Genomic DNA, 23628 nt, shown 5'->3' with positions numbered 1-23628 from the left:
AATGACTTCTCCGTTATCGACGGCGGAGTTAAAAAGAGAGCACGATTCAAATAATAAGCGTTGCGCGCGGTGATGTAACCCTGATCCGCGGTTCTCTCGTTAAACGCGAACTCGAGGCCCTCCGAGAAAACGAATTTTCAAAAATTCTAATCCCCCTGTTAAATTACTAAAAAATTGACGTACCTTTTGTCGGAGGTGATCAGGATAGCAGGAACACTTTCGACGCCGAGAGCTTGGTGGCTCGTCGGACGTGGCGCTTTATTTATAGCGTCCAATTTTAGAATCATCGTTCCCCCTCCCTTCAGCCGAAACTGAAGACACCATTCGAATCGACCAGCGATGCAAACGCAATCGCGAATACGAGCCACGATATCAACCGATAGTAAAGTAGAGCACGTCGATACTTTCCATTGATATGAACGAAAAAACTGGCTGCAGCAAAGTCCCATTGAATCGTACACGATTTCGGAGCACTTTGGACCAACAATAACGAGACCGATGCCAACAAAAACTAAGTTATTCCATCGTCATTGAAACACATCGCTCGTCAGAATTCGAGAAACGAAGGATTCGAAGTACTCCAAAGTAACAAATAGCGCTAATTAGTCGTTGATTAACGTTGACCAACGTTCGTAATGACTCCATTTCATGCCAACGTTGACATTCTTTAGATTTATTCTTCCGAATAACCCCAGGCTTTTAGGGTATTCCTTTCACGAAGCCGAATATTCTACAAATAACTGATTTTAAATATAACAGCAAAGCAAAAGTGCATGCGAATGGATTGGCGAAATTTCGTAAAGAATTAAAACTTCGAAATCCATTACCAGCACATTTATATTAAATAATTATAAATTCCTGATAAAAATTGTCTCACGGATGGAAAAAATGTAAGGAAAGAAAATGCAAGCTTTTCCTCGACACCTCAGAGCTTCGGAATCAGCCCGAATTTCGGTCCCCCATTTGCGCTACCAAAAAATATCCTCGTGCGAAAGGAATACCTTAAAGTAACGAATCGACAGGCCAAATAAAGTGCGTCAATAAAAGTGGCAGGATTGTGGCACAAGCGAGAAAAATGATGGAAAAAAATGATCGTGGCGATGGTGCAAACTGGACGAATGTTGAGTGAATAATCGTGCAGGAGCGATGCTCAATTTGACAGTAATCCTCGTGGAGCGCATAATAACGCGTACGAAGTACGATTATCCGACGTGACACTTGGAGAAACTTAGCCGAGAAGGCGAGATCGGTGAAGTGTTTATTTGAGAGTAAGTGAGTGTGTCGGTGCGCGCCGAGGCATGAGGAGAAGATGCATGGAAGGAGAAAAGGCTGTGGTCGGAGGAAGTGGGGATGGATGGCGGGTCGTGGCAAATGTTTGAAGGTAGTAGATAGTGTTCAGTGGTTAGGCCGCCGTGCGGGCCGTCGAAAGTGAATTAACAGGTGTCTCAACGAGCGCAAACTTTCTGAGCAACAATCCTCCGAGCGAAAAGTGTTTGTTCGTTATTTCCAACGATTTTATTCGGGCGTTTCGATCTCGGGATTTTGGTATCCGGCGAGGATAGAAAAATATTCAGAGGCTTCTATCCTCCGTGGGGAAAAGCGTCTTCGAATAGAAATTGCTCGAGTAACTCGACGCGAACACTCGTCCGACTGGGGAGTGCGCTCTCGAAGAGACTTTTCCTAGCTTATCTCGTGATTCCATCGGAACATGATGTCAGAGACCGTCGTTACGGTCCAGGATGGCGCACCCAACAATGCCAACAACCCGCGTCAAGCACCAACGGTTAAGACCGAACCGGGTCAACCCCGTCTCGTCCCCGGAAACTTCTTGAATGTGCTCTACTTCAAGTCCATACCTGGCATCGTCAAACTCGTCCAATTGGTGAGCTTCTTGTTAATCAACTGCTTTCTTACACTCCCGGTATCGGGGCTAGAGCCAACTGCCGATTCCCCATTCTCGAGACGATTCCCTCGGGTTTTTATGGCGTTATTTCCATCCTCGAGCCCAGACTTGGTCGGAGTCTCTTGGTCGGTGATCAGAGAAATAAATTTATCCGTTCAAGTTCCCATGGCGGCCGCGATCACTTTGAATTCTCGTTCAAACGATTATGAGCTCTCGATCGAAAAACTCATCACGAGCAATTCGAAGAAAACTGCAAATAAAAACTGCACAAGCGTGTTAACGAACAACGAAAAGGCGTGCGAAAACAACTTTAAAAATAATGGTGATCCTCTTCCGGTGCGTCGTCACTACTTATAGAAGTCTTCAGGGCCATTTTTCCGCCTGTGCCTGGGGATACTGCGTGAAAAGTGTTTATCGTCTGACGATAGTGTTACATTGGACGTTCGCCAAGTAGCTCGCGATGCAAACCTCTTTCCCAATAGACGACGGAAGTCGAGCCTACCGCCGATTTTCAAATATCCATTAGAATCGTTCTTTGGGAGCGTGAAACTCTTCGACTTTCCAATGCAGTTACTTTGGAATCGTAGAAAAGAAGGTGAAAGAAGAAAAAGTTGGAGCATTCGATCGAGTCCATTTTCTTAGCTCGTTACGAGAACCGTTTTTATCTGCGATTCGCTGACTAATTCACGCGTCGATAAGCCTCGAATGGTTGTATTTTGTGTCAGCTTGTAACAGCCGCAATTTCATCGAATTCCGGCTTACGAGACGAAATATTTTATTAGAATTTTGAGAGCACAAAAAAACACTTTCCCAGCGAGAGCTCAATTAAATGTCAATTCTGAGCCATCGAATCTCCCATCCCCACTCGAAATCGGTTGTCGGAGACAATTCGAGAGTCGTTAATACCAGCTCACGTTCGAAATAAACTTCGGAGTGACGCCTCGTAAATTCTATCCCGAAACAGACGCTGCCCCGGTGCACGATCCCCTCAACAATATTTTCTTCTCCAAGGGAAACTCACGTGGAATTTGAAAATGACTGATGATCGATTCAGTACGAATGTTGGCTGAAAAAATTGCGTCCCAGTACCATTCGGCAAGGAACACTGACCTCAATGATGTTACGTTCCATTAAAAAGTTACTGAGAACTGCACGAATATTGCTGGAAACGAGGCTGATGAATGGCTTCCATTCATAATCACGTGACCAAACAAAGTATTCGATTTCACGAAGAATTTTGAGCTCTTACTAGCTACTTACGAATGGTAAAGATGATAAAAAAACGTGAAAAACGATTCGAGTTTTTTCCCCCCGTTGATAAAACTATAATGGAAGCATGAAACTGTAAAAGTGTCAAAATCACTAGTGAAGTTGGTTTGAAAAAAAATTCTCGTTTTCGGAGTCAACGCGTTCCTCCCATACGTCACTGCCGGGTTCGAGAACAATGAAACGTTTAATGAAAACATCGTGCCGTGACGAAGAGCGAAAACAGGAGCGTCAGTAGTGCGCGAGCACAATATTTTCGAGGTCTATACAGAAATGCTCCTAAGAGCAGGAATGTTACTTTCTATTGCTTGTTATCACGAGCACGAAACTTCCGGCGAGTAGAAAATCCATAAATACAACTCTGAAATTCCGTGACCGCTGTACACGAGCCTGCGAAAATTTCTGCGTCCACTCGATCGAGGGGTTCGTACGTCACTTGTGAAAACGAAAATATAATTTGTTGACGAATGCCAGTACGATTGCCCAGGAGCACGAAAGCCTTCGTTAAAATCGAGGTCTCTGAGGATCGTTAATGTTTCACGTAATAATTAAAAAATAAGTGGGACGAGGCACGCAAATATTGCTCGTGACAAATGTGAGGAGGATTGAGAATGCGAAGCTGCAACTTACGCTACGACTGCAAATATGATATTCGAGGCGATAGGGCCCCCTCGCACGCACCGCGACGGTGAACCTCGAGAAGCAGCAGCATATCCGTATAACAGTATAATCCTCTTAGCTCGTCGTTCTCAACAGCGCCTACCGTAAGAAGGCTTCTGTTTACAAAAGCTCGTTAACGTGGCTCGCACCGCCGTCTCGATCTTCGTCCGTTTTGCTCAGCACTCGAGGCAGTATCGCGAGCGCAAACCATTGGAAAATCATTGAGGCATTGCTATTATCGTTTAAGCGAATCGCGAGCTGTTGAACCTTGACCGGAGTAAAATTTCCACTCCAAAAATTCATCCTCGTGGATTTCGACCCGTTCGTTTTACTGTTTTTTTTTTTTTTTTTTTATATTTCTAATCGCTTTTTTACGCTCCGATAAAAATGCTCGTAACAGATTTCGCGCGCGGTGAAATAAAGTGCGACGTTTCTTTATCGCGGTCGTTCGCTATTTTCGTTTTTTTCTTCTCTTCGCGCTGTCATCAGTCGCTCTCAAAAGTGCCTGTCTGAGACTTTCTCTCCGTTCGAAAATTCTCTGACTCGAACGCACTACGAGAAACGGTATGTCACGATCCGTGACAGAACTCGTGACTCGATCTTCGCGCGCAGAGAAATTCTTGCCGCTTCCGCGACCATCGCACTCTGTGTCCACGCGAACCGGAAGCTCTTCGAGAAACTCGCTCGTTTCGGGTGGAAAAAGTCTCGACTTTTTTTTCCCTTTTTTACCATTCTCACTCATTTGAAAAGTCCATCAAATTCCCCAGTGATTACTAGGGTGGTTCAAAAAAATCGACTATTTTTATTTCCTCAAAGCCCGCGATTCAATTGTTGCAGCGAGGTGAAAAAAGATGCCTGACAAAATTTGAGCCCTTAAAAAAATTTTTTAGAGGTCGCTCATCGCGATTTTCTATTTTTCGTTTAAATAACACGGGGAAGACGTTACTAGCTGCTTTTGAATTTTATTCCTCGGCAACGGGTGAGGGTACGACAACGCCCAAGGTGGTTTTTTTGCAGGGATTTGAACGCTCTATAAAAAAAGTCTCTTGGCGTTTTACGCTAAACCTACTCCTACAAAAGTTATTCAACGTCAAAATTGGCTTTGAAGAAAATTTCGACATTTTTTCGCTTTTCCGGCGAAACTATCGACCTTGTCACAAATCGCTGTGGAAACTTTTTCGGAAATCATGTGATTTAGTATAATATCGTGTTCTTATAATATCGTGACTAGCTGGAGCGACTCAGCGACCGAGGCAGCTCCAAACTTTTCAATCGTGTGCAAACCTCTCGAAATTCCAAATCCAAAGCATCCGACTCTTTTCCAATGGCATGAAAACTCATCCCGCACGAATCCAACTTCGATTTGGACACAAGTCTGATGCCAAGAGCGACAGAAGCGCTGTAAAAAGAAACAGGGAAACAAATGTATTATTTACTTGCGACACACGAGCGTAGTTGGCCATACATGTTCATCCCGACGTTGACCGAGACCATACGTGGCGTCCCACATACCGGAGAGTCGATCCTACAGCCATATTGCGATACCTGTAACGCGATAGTGTGTCTAAAACCTCAGTCCGGTGAAACAACATCGTTGTGAGTGTTGACATACGGGGTGTCTCGAGAGTCCGCATATAATCCGGAGAAATGGGAGTCGTCAGACTGTATAGAAAAGTGTTGGAGAACTTTTCTATTGGAGAATCCGTAGCCAAAATATCGACGAATTAATCAGTGAGGGAATCGGTGCGCAGTGGAAAATGAGCGTGGAGCGACCCACTTTCCTGCGCCTCCCGTCGATCCCATTGGAAAAGAGCGATTGGCCAACGTCGAAAACTCCCGAGAGTTTTCTCTTGAGAATTCCGTCGTCGGTGAGCGATTCCCCCAGGCCAGGAGACGGCGGGGACACCCCGGTGGTTGAGAAACTCGCATCAACCGGTCGTGCCAACGGTATCGAATCCGCAGCGACGATTCATTAAGAATTCAAGGTGTCCTTGAGGCCTCGACCATATTCGATCTGCCACACGAGTGCTACACCCTTTCCGCTTCTACGACGAGGCTATAGAACGCTACATGCGCCCACGCGTTCGCCTACGGTGCTGTGGACTTGTGAAAAATTTTCACTGCCAACTCTACCCGAATTTTTAATCGAACCTTATTTTTCCTCTGGGTTTTTCATTTCCTCATTGATTCTCAGGTATTCGTGCGGGCGGCCATCGCGACTTATCGATCACGTCGGTTCCATTGGCCTGAAATTTTCTCGTGTTTACACACGCTTGTCGCGGGAGCCTTCGATGAATCTATTAAACTTTTGACAATTGTATGAGAATCGATGTTCTTACGGGTATTACGACACTCTGATGTCACTGTCGCGCACTCTCGACGGAAATAAACTCACTCGTCGCATCACGCGGCTACTGGAATATGTATTTTAGCAATTGCACTTCGTTTCAGTAATTCTCGTTACGACGAATCAGGAACGTGTACTACACCGAGCCCATCTCTGCGACAGGATTTTATTTACTCCATTCAATTCATTTCGGTCAGGGTAACGCGACCACTGCATTCCAATTCATGCCAAAACCGCGTCTCATATGCACGTGTGTCACCGTCCAAATAACTACTTCAACGACTCGGTAATTGAAGGAATTTTACACACGATTACAATGCGAATATGGAATGAGGGGAGAATACTTTTTGTCGTGTATGATTCGGTTATCGAAACTCGCGTAATTTGAGGCAAAATGGATCGAAGTGATCGAACCCCGTGTCGAATGGAAGCGGAATTTCGTGAAAATTTTTATTTTTATTTAATTAAATTATCATTAAGAAAGATCCTGCCTTAGAAAGTCCAAAAATCGATTTCTTTCGGGAACGTTTTTAGGAGAGACGGAAATAACTCACCGCATAGTGAATTTTCCGGTAGAGTTTCAAGGATATTTCAAGAGTACAAAAACATTTTTTTTTTGCGTGAGAAATACTAGTTTGTACATGGTCTGATTGCCAAAGTTTCTCAGCTGCGTACAATGCGGAGATCCTAATTATATTGTCTGCAACAAAAATTTCAAATAGTTTATCCATTTTCACATATTCCTTCGATATGAACTTACAAAAAACCGAAAATATTGTGAAATTGCGTATTTACAGCACGTTGAAATGTCACTACAAATTAGTATTTCTCACATTAAAAAATTTGGTTGTATTCTCGAAATATCCCTGAAACTATACTGAAAAGTCTAGTGGGAAAAATAATCTTCGAGTCGACCTAAAAACGACACTTTACTCGTGAATATTTGGTTATGATTCATGTTTCAACTGCTAATTGTTGGTGAATTGGTGTCAGTGGCCAACCTCGTCTTTCGAAGCTACGAAACTGATGTACTGTTTGATGATCTTTTTGTGATAAATTGGAAAAAGGTGCGGCTTCGATCGTTTCGTGCTTTGAGGAATATTCAAAGAGGATTTTTCCTCGGTACGCGAGAAGAGAAGAATTTTTTTAAGTATATTCGACGAAGAGGAGAAGACGGAATTCAGTGAGTCGAATAAAAGTTTCGGCAATTTTTCACTCCGAATTAAATTCCATGCAGAGAAATACTTGGAGTCTTTTGCTGCGATTGAAAAATGAGTGAAAAAATTGATTTCCATCGTACTTCGTCGAGGTTGTCCGGCTGCATATTATTCCTGGGGGTTCTCCCCTTCATTCTAAAGTAGCTATTAGCGAATTGCTTCTCTCACGATGTTGATGTAATTGGATGAGAAGTGGGGCATTGTTCCAAATAAACTTATTAAGGCTGATGCCACTGATGTGTCAATTAGTCGATGGCTCAACGGTGCATCAACATTTTTGGGATTTTTTTCTCCTCTTTCACGTTCCGAATGTGCCTTGTAAAAAGTGAGCAGGATGGAAAGTTTTTTTTTCCTAGAAATTGTGCCACCTGCTCTTGGCTGCCAATTGAATTCGTGTAAATTCCAAGTTTTATAGCCGCTCGTTCGAGCGTCGAAATCTGATAAATGTCGATGACTCATTCATTGGAAAGGTTCAAATTCTGCTGATGTTTCCTACGATATTCTATGCAGTAAATACTTTCTTATCGCTTACAGAAGTATGGATAAAAATTCGATCGAATATCGAGATAAGTGGAGGGATTCGAGCCAGAATAAGACCGATCTTCCGAATAATTATTTTCCCCTTTCTTAACTCTGCATTTTATCATTTCCAGGAGGTTTGGAGCGAAGCTTTTTTCACAACGAGAGCGTCGGGTTTGAATAAAAGTTTGGACCTTCGGTGTGCTTTTGCGCGGGTGCGTTGGCCTTGAAAAAACCTCGACTCGGGTATCTCGCGAGAGACCTTGAGCTATTGTGCCAAAAGTTAGTTACGCAGCGCGTGACAGCAAAAGTTTTGTTTTGTCAAAATTTTGGCCGGTGGTTCCTCACAAGCGTGAATCTTACGAAACTTTATGAATTTATGAAACATCGAAATTCGTTTTTCACTCTCATCGACGAATTTTCCTCCCATTATTTCGTGCGCGAGGTAGATTCGTTCATAAAAACCTTACACAAAATTCTCAAAAGGAAGAGACGCGCCTGAATGAATAACGCTGACGTATAAGGCATCGGCGCGCGTATTTCTTCCTCTCCCTTTTCCACTGGCATTGTATAATGCCCCGTCTCGCTGCCTACTCGCTCCACGCCTGAGTTGGGGGGGACAAAAAATTCTGAATATTTGTCAGCCGATAAACGATGATTAAAGAGTTTATATTTAAACGTTACGCAATAACGAAGCTCTCAAAGTCGTCTAGATATGAAACGTCGGCTGAGATTAAGGATGTTAAAGCGGGTCGTATTAGTCAATGGACAGTCTTTGACCATATTTTTTAAAAGAAATTACTACAGGCAATTATATGTAGCATAATATTATTAAGAAATGTTATAATGATTTTTGAACGGTAAATAATATTCAAGTTCATTTTATCATGGAAAAGATTTTGTACAGAGTTGTTAATATGACTCGGTAGTGCATTGTGAAAAGTTTACATCTGACAACGTCGGGCGTCGAGGTACCCATAACCTCAAGTTATTATGTCAACAAAATGATCCGGCATAACATTCACGCCACTCACGGTAGAGATAAAGGGAAATTTATTTCCAAACGATCGATCCCATACCTTTTGAGGCCTCTCAATAAAAAATCTTACACATATTACCAAGTATTTGATGAAATGAAATTTATTTTACAAAAATATACCATCCCAAATTTTTTTTTCCGTGCATTCTTTCATTTTCCGTTTATTAACGAAAAAAAGAGCCTATCTCATAAGAATTTTTGTATACACTATGCGCAAACCGCCTTTCTGAGCCAATTGAAATATTTTCTAAACGCAAATTATATACATTTTTTTGCACTAACCTTTAGTTATTTTATGAATGCAATCATTTCTTCATAGTTTTTATATCGCTTGAAATGCTGTGTATCAAAATATCGTCAATTTTTTCATTTGGAGTGAGCCTCTGACAGTAAAGTTAGGTTATGTACAGATGTATAGATATATAGGTTTTGCGACGTTGCCACGACTTCTCAGGGTTATAAAATCCTCAGATTCCGTGAGCATTTGTCGTCTTTAACTTTATATTTCTAATTCAGATGTCCTTGACCTCCTTTTTTTACCTAACCGTTAGAATTCCGAGGGTTCAATTCATATAATTGATTTTTTTTATTATCGACATCTCATATAGAATTGCATCAAATTTTTAGTTATACAAGCTTCGAAGCCATTGCGGCTATAGGCGACACGTAAAATTGGGTTCTTTTTAACTAATAATATTTCGATTAAATAGTCGATAAGGGACCTTGAAATTTCACACAGATCAAGTATTAAGCTTGGACTACGACATACAAAAAAATTAGAGTGCCATCTATTCGTCGATTCGATTGGAGACTCGAATCTTCATTGTCAAGCTCTTTCCACGAGTCACTCGTATTTTCATCTCAGATCGCTCATCCGCTGATTCAATAGCCAATTAATAAGCAAATAAACCGCGCTGACCTTTCAAGTTCTCTGTTTAAGGAGTTTCGGTACAAAAGTCAAAATATTAAGAAATTGATGAAATTTGGTGATAATGTTCTTCAACATCAAGTGCGAAAGCTCAAATTTTTTCAAAATTTTCTTCTACTTAGTTATCGAGTAATTACGCATTAAAGCAGATTTCTCATTCCCGGAATGTATACCTATATATATGGAAACGCTATGCTTATACACGTAAACTTTAGTGATCAATTACTCGATAACTGTGTCGAAGAAAAATCTTAAAAAATTTGTGTCGTCAAATTTGGCACTAAAGAATATGTTCACCAAATTTTATAAAATTCTGAACTTTTTGAATTTTTTAATTTTTTTAGCATGGATTAGCATGGCAACATTGTATCGCCTGTACCGAAACTCCTTAATCGTCATCGAAATTCGGCTCCGAAGCTCAGTCGCAACACAGTTTCGAACGTAGATTTCAGCTCCGATCGACTCCTCGATGGATTCTCGATTAACGGCGCTTGTACTGTATCATTTCTTACACCGCTGGACAGTTACGAAGCCGTGAACGTATTTGGGTCAGCGACGCATTTACGCACGTCCGTACGTCCGTCGAACCGTGTGCTCTAGCCACTGTGACAAAGCCAATCGCGTGCGGCGAAGATATTCCACAGGTAGATTCTCACTCGAGGTTTTAGTTTTATTTCCACTGAAAACTCGGCGAGCAGTAGGTTATCAAGATTTTTACGAATAAACAATTAAATGATGCGGGGTGCCAGAAACATCGATTTTCAGGGGATGTTCACGGAGAGAATGAAATTTTTTAAATTAACGAGCTGCGAGTCGTGATATTTATATGAGGGAAAGAAATTGAATTTTCCTATTACAAAAATAATATTCGTTGCTCACAGTAGGAACTTTTACCGCAGTATTTTGTAAATTTTGACGTCACGGTCAGTTTTACTGCGCTCCACTGTGTATTCCCGTACGAATGTTTCTGCCAGGATGCGGCGATAATAGGAACCCGCTATGTTGTCGCTACATCGGCCTGTTTCCCCGGTGTTTTTATGTCCCTTTGTCGAAGTGTGTAAACCTTCGGTGCGCTACGTTAGGGCAAAAAGATTTAGCCGCGATGCACAGTAAAATTGACTAAACGTTTTGTAAATTGCGCAATCCGTATAATATTTACGATTACAAGACTGAAAATTGGGCAAAATATTGAAAAATTGACAGTGCGTTACTGGGATTAATATTTTTCGTTTACTCGTCCCCGGAGCCAAAAATATCCGGTTAATTTAACAGTGAATTTCACGTTAAATATTAGCGTTTAATTTGCTCCGCGTTGGTACAGAAATTTATGGAACACTTGCTCGGGCGTAAAAGTACTCGAAGAAATATGAAAACTTGATTTCCTGTTATCAAGGAAATGAATTTCTCCATATTATTCATGGTTTCTTGAGCGTGCGTTAAACGGCAGTGAATGAAAATCGAAAGGAAGGAATAAAATGATGTTTCTTTGCAGACCGTAAAAATGAATAGCGGTCGTTCAAAGGCGAAATGAATTCGACGTTTTTCCTGCAGTGCGGTTCAGAATCTTCAGGAGAATTGGCGAAGCCGCAATGAGGAAAACCGAAAGGAAGAAATGGAGTAAAACTTTCTTCACGGCCCCGGCACTCAACGCGCTCGCTAGGAAGAGTTCAGTCGAAGAGAGTTTCGCACGGTGCGCTTATCGCTGGCATTAGTCTCATTATTCCGTAGCCATATCAATGTGGTACGAGATATAAAAAATGTATGCACCTGAATAACTCGTGATAGTACTCGAACTAGCTTCGTATCGAGCGCATGGACGCGTGTGTTTCGTTTCTTACGGAAGCCAAAATAAACGAGGAGCACGCGAGAGCAGGGAGTTTTGTTTATTTTCGGGAAAGGAGCGATTGCGGCATTGGACTTTTGCGGGATCGGGGCTCGGAGCCAAAGGCTTTTGCGTTATCTCCAAAGCCATATTTTCGCATGACTCCTTCGGTCGGTGTAAAATCCTCGAGTGTCACGTCACTGCGATGAACTCTTGGAACGATCGAACGCACCGGAGACGAGAGAGTTGCTCTCGCGGCGTAGAATATTCTGTGGCGTGGTAGCGACGCGAGTGTCGTCGCACGCGATTTTCAAGCACGAGTAAGAGATTCTCTTGTGCGGAGAGTTCCAAGAGTCACGGTCCGACCGAGGGAACGGCTCGAGCATGAAATTCTGAAAAGAAAAGTCTCCAGATTTTTTCGTCCGCTGCGCCGCGGGGCCCGGGCTCTGACTCGTCGATAAACACGGCTCGGAAACGCGGTCTCGGAGAGGAAAACTTCGAAGGCAGGCGACGAATCTTCAACGTCTTTTGAAGCGTCCTGTACGAGTTGGGTCGGCGAGTATAGAAGCGAGAATCAACGCGGACGGCAAAAGATGCGAAGCACACGCAGCGAGAGCGTCAAGTAGGTCGTCGGGTTTTTTTCTCGCTCTCTTTTTCCGCCGCAACAACTTCGGGCTCTCCATAATCCACACCCGTGCACTTGATGAACCGGGCTGACCTCACAGCCTGGCATAGATTGGTAACGCTCGCTTTTCCTCTCCCTGCGCCCGCCGGGAGGTTCGACTACGCAACAAAGTTTCTCAGCACCGCGTACGGCGATGGGCAATAACGCAGCGTTTCTTATCATCTCGACGCACGAATTCGTTTGAAAAAATTCACGAACGGGCTGAACGCCTGAACCGAGGCGAATTCGGCTGTGAAGAAATCGCCTGGAAATTGGCTTCGCCGAGAACGAACTTCGCTACGAGGAGTAAACTCCGTTAATAATGCAACTATAAGTGCGCTCAGCGAGCGCAAGGAAAAGAAGGCCGCTCGCCTGTTGCACTCCACGCGGTTTCTCCTCCCATTGATGCCATATCGTGTTATCCTATTTTTAGAAATGATACGACTCGTGTTGAGAATACACATTAAGTAGACCTCGCCGTTGCCTATTGCGCAGATCAGATACGAGCAGTTCTCCAGGCTGCTTCTTTTCCACAGTCCCGAGACGAGGTCGTTAATCGCAGCAAGCGAGGAAAGAAGCTGTGAAAAATCTCGTTATTACTCATTTCAAAACTCCAGTAAATTGCAAACAAAAATGTGACAAAAAATCGAGATAAAAGCGACACTAAAAAATTGGAGTAAAATGTGCAGCCAAATTTATTTGCGCGTTCCCATGATCGCTCGTCGCACGTGGAACGTGCCGGTCCGCCGGACGCGTATAATTAGCGAGAACAGACATTTGCGCCATTCTTACGTTTGCCCTTTTTCGCTGCTATTTTCGCCAGGCTCGATATTCTTACTCTCCGCTATAAAAACGCCCGCGTAGACAAAGAGACGGGTCTCGGATCCCCGCGAGTAACTCGGAGCTCCGAGTGACGGGTAAATAATACGAGCTTATTCCCGGAGTGTATACACGACGAAGGCGATTCATAGTTTCCGAGATAATCAGGGTCAGTGGATCGGGCTATTTCGGAACGAAAAGTCTCGTGAGTTTTTGAGCTTCGGTCGATTTGCACTGGACCAATGCCTGCTGACCGAGGGCACTTGTCACGCCCCCTTCTCGGGTGTCAGCGTCCGGATTGGCCTCCGGTGAATCTTCCAACGATATTTCGAGCGGTGGGTCGCCGAAGACGATCGCTGGAGACGCTGTGAGATCGGAGTTCCATGAGCCTGTCGCGAGCGCCTACGAAACTCCATTTCCCAAGGTTCTTCACAATTTAAAACGGATTTTAAAAGAATTGAGAACTTCAGGAACGCGCGCGTGTTGCGCGTTCCTGAAGTCTATCAACGGAGCAGTTTTCACGCAACGGTGAAAGTAAAATTCTTCTGCATGGAACGCGCCGCGATGTAGAGTTCAATCGAGCCCACTCACGGTACAACTCATAAGCCTATAAGCCTTCACTCACTCGGACAATCCCTACGTTTGTAAGCACATTAGCTCTGAGCGGCTACCATTGCACACGGGAGGAACATCGATTTTCATAGCTAGACTCAACTCGCTTCCAAAAAATGCCTGAAACACGGGCTCGAAGAATAACAAACAGTATTAAGGACAAACGGACGCGCCTCCAAGGGCGAAGCACAAACAACTGTTCTGTTAACAAATTATAGGCTTTTTGTGGAATTGAATCGTGCGTCAGCGAGTGATTACCGAAGGTCTCCGGAGTTACGTGCTAGATGGGAACACATCGTAGACATCGCTCGCTGGAATGTTGCTTCGAACACTGGCAGAGCCGATATACATTCGCACGGTTCACCGCCATCATACATTTGCCATATATTCTTTCCTGCTGATACTGAGAATGAGAGAAGGACGTGCGCGGATTATGTAACATGCAAAAAATGATATTTGTAGTGCTGTTTGATTTTTCAAAGGATTCGTGCAACTCTGCGAACTGAGGAAGCTTCGAGGAGGAATTTTTGAAAGGATTTCGGAGGCGGAACAATTTTTGTTTAAAGAGTTTCGGTACAGAAGTCAAAATATTAAGATATTGATCAAATTTGGTGATAATGTTCTTCAACATCAAGTGCGAAAACACAAATTTTTTCAAAATTTTCTTCTACTTAGTTATCGAGTAATTACGCATTAAAGCAGATTTCTTATGCCCGGAATGTATACCTATATATATGGAAACGCTATGCTTATACACGTAAACTTTAGTGATCAATTACTCGATAACTGTGTAGAAGAAAAATCTTAAAAAATTTGTATTGTCAAATTTGGCACTAAAGAATATGTTGACAAAATTTTATAAAATTCTAAACTTTTTGAAATTTTTTATGTTTTTAGCATGGTTTAGCATGGCAACATTGTATCGCCTGTACCGAAACTCCTTAAAACTGTGAGATCCAGGCGTCTGTGAAGCTCGAAATATTCGATTTTTCATGATGATTATTATGATTTGTGCTTGAATCGTTAATTTTTTATGGTCTTTCGTCAAAGAAGGTTCTTCAATATTGTTTAAATTTATGATTTTTTGGACAATTGACTAAAATACGGAACCCCGTTGAGGAAATAGCGCGCTGTTTAACTATCGTTTTTAACGTGTTTCAGTAAACTCCGTAATTTTCTTGAATGTAAGGGGAAAAAAGTTGAATTGCTATATCCACATGTTTCCAGGTGAACGGGACTCCGTTTAATCGATGGTACTAACCGCCGTCGTAGTCTGAACACGGGCCTCCTTAAACCGGTTTACCTCAGTTGTCAATTGAATGCAGCCGGGCGCGCGCGCGTGTCCGAAAGACGAACGGTGGAAGTTTTGTCCGATGGAAGAGTGTTTGTTGCACAGCGTGCCGTGTCGCTAAAAAACGTTTGATGACGCAAGCGATTTTTAAAACGATTTTTCGTACCTGGAGCGACGGTTTTTTTCGAATTTCGTCGGCTGGAAATGGCCGATGAGAATCGAGCCTCAAGAATTGATTTTACGATTGTTGCGCCTTTTGATCCCGAGTGGAAGATTTGAACAACAATCGTAACGAGAAATCTCATTCTTCTGCATCGAGAGAGAGAAAAGCGACGCGCGCAGTGCTCCGAAAGCGTCCAGGCCTGGGAAAGCACATATAAATATGCCGAGAAACGGGTTAGAGTGGCCTTCAAGCTGGGTTTTTAGGAAAGACGAAAATATAACGAACGTGGAGCGCATAAAGCTGACGAGTGAAGAGCAGCGTGAATTGGGTTGCACGGTCGGCGAGTGCGTGTTCCTAGAATATCCATGGGCTTACGTGACGGTGGGATCGGCAAGAAAACTCGTCGAGCGCGCCGGCTCGAGTCTGGAAGCTCACAGGGATTTAATCAAAGCGTACGAAGCGCAAGAATTCTTGGTCGGTTACGCCTCGGATGAGCTGACGTCGAGCGATTTCGTGATCTGTTTGACGGAGGCTGCGCGGGATGAAATTCGATCGAGGAATCGTCGAGTTACCAGCCGAGTGCTGGCCAAGGTTGAGAACATGGTGCGAAAGGAGCCGAGAAATTGGAGATCCTTGAAGAGCGAGGAGGAGCTGGAGCAAACGTTCGTTAAGCCAACGAGACCGTTTTACGAGCTCGAGATATCGCTGCCGTCGACGAGGCTTGGCCGGCAGCGCAGTTTAACTGACCGCGACACCGATCAAGCTCGGGATGCCTACGTGGAGATTCTGCCGGGTGAACGAGTCTTCCGAACCGTCCCGATGGCCACGATTTCTCGCTCCGTCCAAACGAACCTCGAGGGCAAAGAGATCAGCGTTCAATCGCACTTTGGATACCCCAAAAACAAATGGACGCAGTACGACCAGCTGACTTTCCAAGATCCTGATAAAACCGAAGAGCCGAAGGATTTAGAGGGAGTCGCTGAGGCAGAAGAGCCTGAAAATGACGAGGAGACGGATACGAAGAAGGACACGACGGTGGCGGACGAGAGCATCGATCGAGAGCCAACGGGACCGACGCCTTTAGAAATTTTCTTAAACGCCCGTTCCCCCGAAGTGATAGACGTCGTAGAATTCAACACGGCCATCAACATGCACTCCGACGACATTGATAATCTTGCTGGCAAGTGTTTTTCAGATCCGGAACATGAGCCCGGCTTGGATTACGAAGATCGAGGTTCTTTCGTCTGCTTGAGCATCACGAACGGGAAATCCATTTCCGACCTCACTTGGCACCCCTTTCGAAGCGGTTTCTTCGCTGCTTGTTACGTCAACGTCGTCAGCGACGCTCCGATCAACGGGAAGACTTGTCTCGATCGCTCGAGCGTGCTCGTATGGTCGATCAGTGATTCCCTCGGACCCAGATTAGTGCTGGAAGATGCCCAGGAAATTCATTCCGTTTCTTTCTGTCCTTATCGCCGAGACATTCTTATCGGAGGCTCGGCCAGCGGGCAGGTCGTTATCTGGGACCTGAGAGGCAACTTTGATGATAAAACAGTGAAAAATCGTGAAGACCGAGGAGGCAGGGACGCCGTGGGGTCGGTTTCGACTTGCAGCATGGACCAGTGTCATTTAGCTCCGATACGAGCGATCAGATGGCTGCCTCCCGACGTGAGAATAGAATCGAGTGGGAAAGTGAGCGAACTCTCGGATAAAACGAGTGTCCAGTTCATGACAGCGTCGGAAGATGGCTCAGTGGCCGTTTGGGACCTGCTCTGGCAGCCGAATTTAGTCGCGTCAGGGAAAAGCTTGAAGGAGATCGTAACAGCGACGATGGTGTTCGGCGAAGATCTCAAGCGGTTGGATCGAGTGTTTGAGCCTCATTTCAAACTCTTCGTCAAGTCGCCCAAGGAAGCGATCAAGTTGACGCTGCTCGACCTTTGTCTGCCGAATTTCAGGTTCACCGGGTCCGCGAGAAGCCGGGAAATCTCGTTGGAAGAGAAACCGGATGCCAACAAGAGATTGTGGCTGGGTTTGGCCCAAGGCCAAGTGGTCCTGTGCACGTGGCAAGGTCAGGATTTTGAAACGGAGCCCGCTGGCTGCGAGAGCTGCGAAATCGTCGAAGAATCCTACGTCCACGATGGAGCGGTGATCCGGGTCTCGAGATGCCCTCAGATCGAAAATCTCCTGCTGAGCATCGGTGGCCACGTATTCGCGATGTGGAAAGACGATGAATTGCGTTCGCCGCTGCTCTGGCGAAGGCGACCCGGTTGCGCGTACACCGCCTGCTGCTGGAGCCACGAGCTACCTGGCGTGTTTGTTCTCGGGCGAAGCAACGGTGACCTTGAAACGTGGGATATCAGCCGCAAGACGAAAGAACCGGTCCATCTTCGCATAATTTCCGGTAATTTGATAACGGGACTTTTCCCTGTCGTTCAGTCGGAGAACGGCGAGGCTGTGAGGCTCGTCGGGGTGGGCGAGGCCAACGGAACCTTCCGGATTTACGAAGAAACGAGCAAGTGCAGCGAGGACACTAGGCAGATTAGGACCGAGTGGTTTCGTCAATTCGTTCGTAAAGAGACCGAACGGAAACGATTATTCAACGAGTGGCAACAACGCCATTTGAAAACTGATGAAAAAGCACTCGCCAGACGAGCTGGCAGGGTCACCGAAGAGGCCAAAAGACGCCACGAAGAAGCGAGACTCAAATTCGTCGAAGAACAAGAAGAACTCGCGAGAGTCAAAGCTGAAAGGAGGGCCAGAAGGATTCCCAAATCGAAAGAAACTCTCCGGAAAATGAATAACCTTCAAGTAGCCAAAACCATATTGCTTGAGAAAAAAGGATTCTCTCCGAAGCAGCTGCAAGCCGCTCGACAACCGCTGCTTCAGCAGCAGGCTGAACAACTTTCAAGATTCATTAAGGCTCAAAAAGTTATTTCCGAACGCGATACTCCCTTCAACGACGCACTGTGCCTCGAGCTGACGAGTGACCTGGCTCACCAGGATACTCAAGCTTTTATTAAATCTTCCGAGCCTCAGGAGCAAGCCTCAGAAACGACGAGAAACGAAGATTTCATCAAGTACACTGCGATTCGTGACGAATGTCGTCTTATCTTGGCCAACAGTCCACAATTTCCGAGATTCGATTGGAACTCGGTGATGAAGGAAGGACTGCGTAAAATCAAACATTCATTTCCGCTCCATTATCCTGGCAATCCGTCCCGTCATGAATAACAATACTGCGATACACTTTTTACGGATGCGTCATTTTTTGACACCGCTTCGTCGAAGATAACACGCCCACAAGACTAACAGAGTTTGGTCACGTATTTGTAATCGCTGATTAAGAAAGATCATGCGTTATTTGTCATCCAAAAAAGCAACTCAACTTTTTTCCTCTTTCCATGATCAAAGGAACGATTGAAATTTATTCTCGCAATTATTTAAATAATGTGTAACTTGTTTGCTGAGAATGATCAATTTTTAATATTATCATACCGGTTTAAATACTTTCGTTGTAAAATCCTCAAGCAAAATGTGACAAGAGCCATTTCCTATTTACATGCGTATGCATATCTACATTTTAAACCAGCTGGCTGTTGTCAAGCCTTCCACCGTTTGTGTCGTTATTACTCGTAAACCTCAAACAAGTGTTTTTCTTTTTCCATTTCCAAGTGATTTTCACGAGGCATTCTCACGACGTCATTGATATCTAAAAACATTATATTTTCTTATTCTCGTCTCTGGCTCTTCAAAGTTGCTGGGAGAATTCTATTTCATTAAATCCAAATCGTCGCCCAGGAAGTGTGCCTGCCATAGGAGCCTGTGTATAACCCTTAAAAAAATGTGATTTCCGTTGATTTTTTTCTCGACAACTACACGGAGAGACTTTTATACGAATATTTCGGATGAATTTGCTAGAAAAATTTGCTATGTTTTATAGCAGTGCTGTTCTATATCGCCATTCTATTACATTTCACCAAAGTGCATAGTAATTTTGATGCCGAAAGCAGTTCGGCATCAAAAAAATTTAGTATCGATATCTGAATGTCACTCGTGTCTTTGGCGAAATGTTAAAAATTGGTGAATTGGACTGGACAAGTTGCTTGAAATTTTACTATGTGCCACTGGTTAATTTTCATGTTTCTATTCGCAACCCCTCGTATAATTGGTGGGCGCATGAATTTTGCTATGTTATTGAGCGAAATTCGGTGCGGTAAAAAGTTAAATTCCAGAGACTATGCAATTTTTCGTATAGCACAGTGAAACGACTGCTATGTTATTTTCTAAATTTTCATCAAATCATTTCATTATTTACTACGTTTTTCATCAACATTCGCTCACTGTTCATTTTTGATATAATACAGCGCGTTACTTACTATGAACTGTGGTAATGGTTCCCCAAACTTTTGCATTATTTGACACACCCCGTAGCGATTATTATTATAATATCGATGTGATCCGACGTTACTATAAAAACATAGTAATTTTTGCTACAAAAGTCTCTCCGTGTAGACAGTAGATCCCACAATAATTCTGAGAATAGATTTCCGGGTGTAAATTTCTAGCATATCTTCAAATTTCAACTCCTAAAGCTGGAATTTTTGATTTCCATGATTTCCTGTACTCTCAATATGAGCAATAAAACTTGAGAAATGTATGAACGAGTTTGCTCAGTGTTGGCGTACCGATTCACTCGAGTTGTTCGATCTCACTCAACTTCACGAGCGTCCGCCTACTTCAGTCGTCAAATTTCGCGTAGGAAGGCTTTATCCTGTTGTGCAATCGTGCCCGATGAATTCCATTGCTTCGCTCGCAACGTGGCGGGGCGTTTAGACTCGTAAGCTAATCCGTGACGTTGGGACTTTTGTGTTTCAGGCTCTTGGGATCATTTGCATGGCATGCGCCTCACCAGCGGTCATACCGGCCACAAGTTGGTTCCTCTTCGTTGCAGCGACGTCATTCACTTTCAGCCTCTTGTGGACTTTCGTCTACCTGTTTTCCGTTCGCGAGTCTCTCAGAGTCCCGATCAACTGGATTCTTACCGTAAGCGATGCTTCTTCGATCGGTCACCGGTCACAAACGTGTTGAAATTAGTGTGGGTTTTCCTTGATTAGAAACTTGGCTGTTTTTTGGGTTTTAGGAGCTGCTCAACACAGGGGTCGAAACCGTATTGTATGCCATTGCATTCATCGTGCAGCTCTCGACGTGGAGTGCGTACACTTCCGCTTTTGGATTTAAGGCTTCTAACATAACTGCGGGTGTAAGTGAATGAATTCGATGGATCGAAGGGAGCGTGCTGGCTCGATTCTCGTCGCTGAACAACTCGAATGAGCTTAACTCGAACGATCCAATTTGCTTGCAGGTTTTCGGTATCTTCAACACAATAGCGTACGCGGCAGGCACGTATTTCCTCTGGCTCGAGTGGAAAAACAGAGATCCCCAGTGAGGAGAGGCCTCAGTACCTGAAAAAAATACCAACGAGAAAACAGCTCTGTTGCATCAGCACCCACCTCGCAGGATCTTCCCACAATCATCGAATTCATCGCTGGCTGATCCTGAATTCACTTTTTCGCAGGCTCCCTGCTGGCTTTCTTTTTTTACCGAAACAACCTCAACAGTCGAAAGTAACCCAACTGGAGAATGCTTCCTTCAAGTTAAACGCTCTTGCTCATCGAACACGGTCCATTCACACTCGTCGTCTCACCGGACACAAGCCACGAGGAAACTCGGAGGAACGTCTATCCTCAGTCCTGCGCAATCCTGGCAAGTTTCTTTTAACCAAAGACTGGAGCTCAGAGCGTTAGGAAACCTCGGTTACCGACCGATGCTTCGTTGTCGACTGCTTTTCCCACGAATTCGTCTCTGCGAGGGAAAACCATTGATTTGACTCGGAAAGAATCTTCGATTCTCCGGATTTCTTCTTCGGTGTCCGCCTCGAAACACGCCCCACTCGTCACCATTAAATCCTCTTGCACTTGATACAACGACGAATACACACGCTTCGCGTGCAGAAATCCGGAAATCATGCCGGATCCGCCGAGAGTCGACGGACAGTGCAATTCTCAAGATAAATGTCATCGATCATTTTGTTCTGCGATCGATTCTCGCGTAGATATCAACGAATCAAAAACACTCGCTGATTCAAAGAATTTTCTCATTCGTCGACTGATAACGTTGGGCCGCACTTTCCGAGGATTTTGAGCCCAAAAAGCTCTGTTTTCTTAACGATATGTACTTTTCAAGGGTGTATAAAAAGCTACCACCAACTCAGGCGCAAATTTTTATTGCGTTGAAAACGAGAATAAATTGATGAAATTAACAGATTTTCACTATTTACTAGAAACATGGTAGAGAAAAAGAAAACGAAAAAATAAAAATAGCCAAGTTTTTGAATTCTGAGGTTAGCGGCACAGTCTTTCGTCGATTATCCGCTCGAAAAGTTGTCACAACCCAGCAGGGATTTATTACGATATTTCATACGCAAAATCAAGAACGATTTTATACGATTCGTCTTTAGGTATCGGATCTGGGACCCGGAATAATAAAACGTCAAAAAAAGTGCCTTAAATGTCCGTCTTGGGGGAGGAAAAAGATTTTGGAGTTACTGGCCCCTGGACGCTTCTTTTTCCGTAATTGCTCGCGTACCAAAATCGATTCGAGTCAGATTTTTTGAATCTTGAATGATCGATCAATCGTGTTCGATTTGTTTGTTTTTTTTTTTATTTTCTCCTTGAATCAAAAAGTTTCAGAACTTTCCACAAACCACGATTATCGTCAGTTTTATGACTACCGAAATCTCAGTTTGTGGAAAATTCGAGTTTTTTTTTCGCGAGCTCCGGAACTAGCGGCTTTGAGGGACCGTAACTCAATGAAATCAATTCAAACTTACTTAACAACGGTACAAAATGTTATTTCGTCTACATACGTAAATAATATATTGATATTTACATATATATTTATACATAAAACAAGATTTAAAAATCCCGTTTATTTTCTCACATCGAACTGCGTTAAACACGAATGAAGGATGAGCCCGAATCTAATGCGTTCTTTCTGTTTCCCCTTAACCTCTGTCTCTCTCTCTCTGTTACTTTTCCTGGTTAAGCTAAACAACGATACAACATCAAAAGATAAATATCGAGGATTGCATTTAATTTAAAAGCTCTGCGACATCAAATATATTCTTTCTTCTCTCTTCATATTTGTTAATTGTTAATATATATATTATATATTATATATATTTTATGAAATATACGAAACAAACCAATATGCGAGCACAGTAAGGATCCTACTGTGCTCGCCCATCGTATAGCGAGTGGTTGCCTGCAATCATGTACATCTGTTTGAATTTTTTTTTATTTTCGCAATTTTATTTATTTTTAAGCTATCGATGATGAATAAAAATTGAACTTAATTTATTTTTCTTCGTGTTTTCAACCTTTTTATTCCCATCAACTTTTGAGGATTCTCTTTTAAAAAATCAAAAAAATCTATTCTTTTCCGGAATGTTTTTGGATAGACGGAAATAATTCAGCAAAGCGAACTTTTCAGTATAGTTTCAAGGATATTTCAAGAGTATTAAAAAATTTTTTTCATGTGAGAAATACTAGTTTGTACATGGTTTGTGCTCAAAGTCTGATTGTCGAAGTTTCTCTGCTGCGCACGATGTGGAGATCGTAATTATTGTCTCAACAAAAATTCTCTTAATTCTTTTTCATATATTTTCCTTCCATACGAACCTATAAAAACTCGAAAAAATTGCAAAGTTATATATTTTTAACGAGTTTGAAAAAAAACCCTCCTAAAAGAGAAGAGTATTACTTAAACGTGCTGTAAATATAGAACTTTCCAATATTTTCGGGTTTTTGTAAGTTCATATGGAAGAAAAATATGTGAAAATGGATAAAAAATTTGGAATTTTCGTTTCAGACAATAATTACGATCTCCGCATTGTACGCAGCTTAGAAACTTCGACAATCAGACTTGGCGCATAAACCATGTACAAATTAGTATTTCCCACATCGAAAAAATGTTTTTGTACTCCTGAAATATCCTCGAAACTACACCGAAAAGTTGGCTATCCTAAGAACGGGGGTCTTAGTGCAGGCCTCCCCTTAATCCGGAGTTTTTTCGATTAGGTCGTTCTGTCAGAGGTCAACTTCGTATATAATCGATAAAATCATTTTTTTTTTTCAAAACCTCGAACGAATCGAGTCGCTCTTTTAGATTTGAAGATCCTCAAATATCCTGGCATATGAAATTTGATAAATTTTGAATTTTCAAATTACTGAATCGCCCTGAAAAATGGTTTTTTTTTATTGAAAATTCACTCGCCCCCTCAAGCTCTAAATTTCAAAGCGAATCGTGTCCTCCAGCGA

The 23628-nt window shown here is 43.2% G+C and overlaps 3 protein-coding genes across 3 annotated transcripts in view; 2 read left to right on the top strand and 1 right to left on the bottom strand.

Annotated features, from left to right (window-relative positions):
* Dh44 (diuretic hormone 44) overlaps positions 1 to 232 on the bottom strand; it is a 35172-nt gene extending 34940 nt beyond the window's left edge. The window contains exon 1 of the mRNA XM_043414292.1: positions 184 to 232. The gene's annotated coding sequence lies outside the window, so the exon portion shown is untranslated. The remainder of the gene's footprint in view (positions 1 to 183) is intronic.
* Positions 233 to 1384: 1152 nt separating this feature from the next.
* Positions 1385 to 22668, top strand: LOC122407656 (CKLF-like MARVEL transmembrane domain-containing protein 4). The gene is made up of 4 exons (XM_043413999.1): positions 1385 to 1882; positions 20126 to 20293; positions 20391 to 20510; positions 20613 to 22668. The coding sequence occupies exons 1-4, from the start codon at positions 1709 to 1711 to the stop codon at positions 20694 to 20696; spliced, it is 546 nt and encodes a 181-aa protein (XP_043269934.1). The 5' UTR covers positions 1385 to 1708; the 3' UTR covers positions 20697 to 22668.
* On the top strand, positions 11604 to 18838 carry LOC122407655 (dynein axonemal intermediate chain 3-like). Its single transcript, XM_043413997.1, has 2 exons — positions 11604 to 13608; positions 15024 to 18838. The coding sequence occupies exon 2, from the start codon at positions 15470 to 15472 to the stop codon at positions 18479 to 18481; it is 3012 nt and encodes a 1003-aa protein (XP_043269932.1). The 5' UTR covers positions 11604 to 13608; positions 15024 to 15469; the 3' UTR covers positions 18482 to 18838.
* Positions 22669 to 23628: the final 960 nt, after the last annotated feature.

This window comes from Venturia canescens, chromosome 3 (genome assembly GCF_019457755.1).
Source record: "Venturia canescens isolate UGA chromosome 3, ASM1945775v1, whole genome shotgun sequence".
In the NCBI taxonomy this organism is placed as follows: domain Eukaryota; kingdom Metazoa; phylum Arthropoda; class Insecta; order Hymenoptera; family Ichneumonidae; genus Venturia; species Venturia canescens.
Note: the sequence above shows the minus strand (reverse complement) of the source record. Positions and strands in the feature narration are given on the sequence as shown.